The 5,206-nt window shown below is 45.6% G+C and overlaps 1 protein-coding gene across 1 annotated transcript in view; it reads right to left on the bottom strand.

Annotated features, from left to right (window-relative positions):
- The window catches only part of ERGIC3 (ERGIC and golgi 3), a 23,300-nt gene extending 18,981 nt beyond the window's left edge, over positions 1–4,319 (bottom strand). Inside the window, exons 1-6 of the mRNA XM_057386823.1 lie at positions 4,174–4,319; positions 3,987–4,057; positions 3,413–3,500; positions 3,175–3,294; positions 1,869–1,962; positions 626–791 (exon numbers count right to left, since the gene is read on the bottom strand). Coding sequence (XP_057242806.1) covers positions 626–791; positions 1,869–1,962; positions 3,175–3,294; positions 3,413–3,500; positions 3,987–4,057; positions 4,174–4,261 — 627 coding nt within the window. The 5' untranslated portion in view covers positions 4,262–4,319. The remainder of the gene's footprint in view (positions 1–625; positions 792–1,868; positions 1,963–3,174; positions 3,295–3,412; positions 3,501–3,986; positions 4,058–4,173) is intronic.
- Positions 4,320–5,206: the final 887 nt, after the last annotated feature.

Raw genomic sequence — 5,206 nt, 5'->3', positions numbered from 1 at the left:
CCTGGGCCTGACTTCTAGAAGGTACTTGGGCACATAACCCATGTGTTCACACAAAATGACAGGCTTCATAGTTAGCTGCTGCACCTTGCACCTTGTCATACATCACTTGCAAATACCACCTCTCTGAGCATTTTCAGCCTTGACAACCAGCTGCAATAGCCTTGCTTCCACTATTTTTCTCAAGAGGATAATATTTCACTCTCTTCASCATCTCTGCAGGTGAGTTGCTGGTTTCTGCTATCTCCAGCATTCACATGTGGCCTGTGATTTAAGACTAGAAGGGCAGGTGGAACAATTCAAGCTCAAAGAAGCTGCCTCTGCTCCTCCTGAAATCTCAGCAAAAAGACTTGGTACCTAGATGAGAGGAAAAGGCAAACTTCTCCAGCTGCCATGACTTCCTACCAGCTTATGGAACACAAACCAGAATTAGTCTCTTCCCACTGCTCTTCCTGACTGTCCTCCTGAACCCCATGACAAGCACAAAGACCTTGCTGATCCCAGAAGTTATTTTATGACAGCCTTGTGAGCACCTTACACTCCTGGAAAAGGGAGAGGAATGCCCCGATTCCACTTTTCACAGTCCTCATTGTCATGCAGTAAGATCACAGCAAAAGCTCTCTCTCACCTTGTTGACCTCTAGGAAACCATACACTTGGCAGCCCTCATTCTTCTGCTCTTGCATTTTCTGGCTAAACCCTTCCCTCTTGCACTGCTCTATGCTATCTGGATTCTTGAAGGCCCAGCCTCGCCGCCTGTATGCTTCTCTGACATCGTCACAAGTATTACAACACCTGCAAAAAGCACAAGCACCAACTTACCATCATTATCGTTAAAAAGAGATGCTCTAGCTCAGGACTTGAATCCTTGATGGATTCTTCTTCAACAAAGCAACAACACAAATGCTGGGGACTGGACCCTGAAAAGTGGCCTAATGCTCCTGAAGGAGCTTGAGCTTCTTGGTGTGCCTTTTGAGGTTTGGAGGTGAGGTTGCATGCTGCTTGAATGCAGGACTGGAGTCTGAACAAGGCTCTGCCCGGCCATTCACACAACCAAGGAAGCCCTTGACAAAGAAATTTGCCCCGAAAACATCAGTGTCCCACAGTTATGAGCAGTTTGGAACTTCCTCATGTGAACAAAGCATCTGCCTGTTTCTATGCCTCCTTTCCTGTTTTTAGGCCAAGACATTGGGCTAAAGAGGGACTTAACAGCAAACTTCCTTTGTACTTTTCTACCTGTGGATAACACCTTGGTTACCAGAAAAAAGAACATGTTTCTTCCTTGGTTTCATGTTTTGCTAGACATGTTGAAGCAATTCCTGCTGCTGAAGGCAGGAATTATGAATCCCTTAAGACGAAAATATCTCTGGGAAAGGACGCAGCTCGACAGATGGGACAAACGAAGTTACAACTGAGCCAAAACCAGCCAAGATTAGTCCAGAACCTATGGACTATCATGGATCCATTCTTACAGTAATTTGCTGGTAGGAGGAATGAGAAATATGAAGGGACACCTGTTGTTTATGTGAGCAATAGATGTCTGGTCTTCGCTCCTGTAAAGGTGAAAGGCTAGCAGTTCAAGTGAGAAGGCAAGGTCAGAAAAATAAACCCAGAAAATCTCATCTGCTGAAATAAAATTTTTGTATTGCCTAAACAGGCATGTAGACAATCCAAACAACCTACAGCTGCACCTTCTCAACAATCCTGAGAGCAGCTTTCAAAGGCATAGCCAGGACACAACAGTTCTTTTCTCTGAACACATGCCTAAGAAGAGAATTTCATTGCACAGACCTTCACAGACATCTGAAAAAAATGCATAAAACATACCTGGATTCAAGTGCTAAGAAGATAGGAAAAAGTTGTAAAGGTTACCGAATGTCCTCTGATTCTGCCCCATAACAGCTCTCGCAGCGATCAGCATCCAAAGAATTTGGATCAAACACTTTTTCTTCTTCTTTTCCCAGCTCTAAGACAAAAGAAGATTCAAAGTGATGAGACATGTCTAGAAACTCTGTCTTGCACTCTTGTTCTGCTGYATGCATAATGACTGTTCCATACACAATACACAACCTGCACCCAAATCCCACCTGAAATGGTATGTACACGAACTGCTGAGGTTGAAGACCAAGAAGGAGCATAGCATTTGTCATCTCAAGAACAGCCTCCATGGAAAGAACTGGCTATCTGTAAGCCTTTCTGGAGCATCAGACATTACTTACATAAAGGCTTTGCTAAAACATTGCCTTAAGCAGAACCAACCAGTACATTATAAGTGATGCCGGACCTGCTTCACAAAAGATAGAACAGTTTTTGTTCCCATACAATAATTTGTAAAGTCACAACCTGTGATGGCTGCTAAGTGACACAGTAGCACGAACACTATCCCATGGGAATCACATTCCCAAGACAACTGGAGAAACTCTTGTACCTGCCAACTGTTCAGCTCTTGGTTTAGTTTAGCCTTTCAATGTCAACAACAGAAATGTTAAATCTTAGTGACACAAAGACACAAATTTGGTCATGTTAATACACAGGACTACACTGACTCCCAGAAAAGGGAATAAGTAACTCGTATTTTGGAAAAGTCAGAATAGTATTACTGWGAGACTGACATGAATTTGTTAGAATTTCTGGTTTGTATTAAAGTACAAGGATGAGTCATGACCTGTAAAAAATGTAGACAAAGAGGTTTTATATAAGCCAAGGATCATTCAAYATAGCTTGTAAACAGTAAATCAATTCACATATATTTATCAGGTGTGAATTGACACACAAAGTTAATGGGGTAAGGTGCAAGTTTAGGCTTAAGAGCCAAATCATGGAGCCTTTTTTAGAGAGGTTCTTTTCTTGAACCAAATAGTCCCATTTGTTCACCCAGTGTAATTTAAAGATACAACCAAAGCCAAGTTTTCCAGAACAGCTGCTTGATTTCTAATCCCAAAAGCAACTTTATTCCTTAAATGTATCCATGGGCTTTGTTATAATTTCAGAGGGACCAGGCAAAGATTTCTTTGCAAAAGTGCGTGTAAGAGTAGTTTAACTGATCTGCAATGCTAAAAAGTCTTCAAGACTTTTGTGACATTTAAACACTCTACAGATGTCACTTGTTCCCATGAAAYTCAAAATAAAGGAAAGACTACCAGAGCATCCATCCAGAACAGGCAGAACAGCATCTTACCATGTCTCTCAGCCTCTGGAGTTACACGATTACCACTTTTATCCAAACGTTGTTTATACAGATTGTGCTCTACATCCAGCTGCTGCTCTCCTGCTACATCCATTGCATCAATGCTCAAATCTGAAACCAGGGTATAAGGAAAGTGATCTATAAACATACTTTTGTTATGGGCACACTGAGCCTCTTGAGTCTCTGCCAAGGACGAAAATCATCAGCAGCATTCAGAAGTCTTACTCACAAGCACAAGGCATATGTGGAAAAATAACATCTAGATTGATCTTCAGTTTATCTCCCCTTGATTTGTCAACGTACAATTCTGGATGCACCTGGAACAAAGGAAAAACAGCATCCCATTTTACTTGGACACAAACCAAAAAAAGACTCTTTCCCTCGGTGCTTTGGCCAAGGAGTTGATTTTTTAAGACAGAAGAGATTTGCCGGACACCTGAGCCGCCTCCACGCACAGCCCACTACATGCCATTTGCAATGGTATTAAAATACTGGGGGATCTTTGAACATGGGAAGGGGACAGAGGTTCAGCGCTTGCTTTGCCGGCGTGGCGTGGTGTCTGCTGGCAGGCGGCGAGACGGTGCCCRTCCCGAAGGGACCCCACAGGCGGGGAAAGGGAGCCCGCTCCCACCGCCGCAACCGGCCAGGGCGGAGAAAAACACTGCGAATCGCGGGTCTGTGGGGGTGAAGCAGCCTGGGCAGCCCAGGAGAGCGGCCCGGCGGGGGCAGAGACCTGAAGGGCCGCGCACCGCGAGAGGAAGGCGGCAGCGGGGGGCTGGGCCTGCCCCGTCGGTGGTACTTACTTCCTTGGTGAGGTAGTACTGCAGCTCCGAGAAGAAAAGCAACACCATGATGAGACCGCTGACAGCCGTCACTGCCAGGGGAGACGAGAACTGTCAGCCCCGCCGCACCCCGTTCGCCGCCGCCCCGAGCCGCTGCCGAGCGCCGGCCCGCAAGAGTCCCTCGGCCGCCCGCAGCCCCCCCGCTCACCCAGCGCTCCTCCACACGTCTTGACCCGAAAATCTTCCAGRGTCTTGGGGAAGGCATCGAAGCGCTTCAGCCGCCACAGCGACTCCATGACGCCGCGCGGCCCGGAACCAAACCCTCCTTCCGGCGCCTGCCTCGCCCCCGGCGGAGAGCGGCTCCTGCCCGGGACAGCCACTGGGGCTGCGGGCTGTGGGCTGTGGCAGGGCTGGAGCTGCGCAGGCAGCCTGGGGGGAGCAGTGAACAGCCCCTTGGGCTGACCGTGGCGGCAACACCGCGCAAAACAAAGCGTCTCGGCACAGTACCTGTGTTTTGGGAGGAAAAGGGAACGAAAGAGGAAAGAGAAGGAAAGAGGAAAGAGAAGGAAAGAGAATCTAACTCTGTGGAAAGCATGCTGGGCTTTTGTGGTGGTGTAAAGAAGTTGACTGCCACTTATATTTTTCCAGGTCAGTTTCGCAGTTTATCTATCAAAGCTTACTACAACGGGACGGATGTGTCTCTTTGAAGATGGTAAGCCAAGTCTGCCTTGTTGTATATCTAACACCATAAAAATATCGCTGCCTTCACCGGTAGCTCATCACAGAAAAGCCACAGAAAATAACAGTGAATATTTGTTTATTTTACAAGAGGATTTAAGAAGGATCCACAGAAAGTCACAGAAAGTACTAAAACATCTGGAAGAAGCAGAATGTATGAGATTAACTGTACCTGGCAAATTTTTCCCCGAATTCCTGCACAACCAGCTTTTTCTTGAAAACTCAAGAGAATTAYGCTAAGTCATAGTTCTCTTCTTCTGACCAAACAACCAGGGTGTTCCGTTTAAGATAAAAACGAGCATAATTGTCTCTGAAACAGATCTGYACTGCATACTAATATTACATCATTTGTTTATAAAAGAAATACATTAAATCACCTGTTCTGCCATAAGGGACATCACCATTCTTTTCCCCTATTTTATGAACACTACCTTATATGTAATGTATTTAAATATACTGTTTTTTCCCATGCCCAAATCACTTATAATGGCAAGAATAGAAGG

The sequence above is a fragment of the Malurus melanocephalus genome, unplaced genomic scaffold (genome assembly GCF_030028575.1).
Source record: "Malurus melanocephalus ecotype Western Australia unplaced genomic scaffold, MMel_1.1 scaffold_1065, whole genome shotgun sequence".
Classification (NCBI taxonomy): domain Eukaryota; kingdom Metazoa; phylum Chordata; class Aves; order Passeriformes; family Maluridae; genus Malurus; species Malurus melanocephalus.
This window is presented reverse-complemented; position numbering and strand designations above follow the sequence as displayed.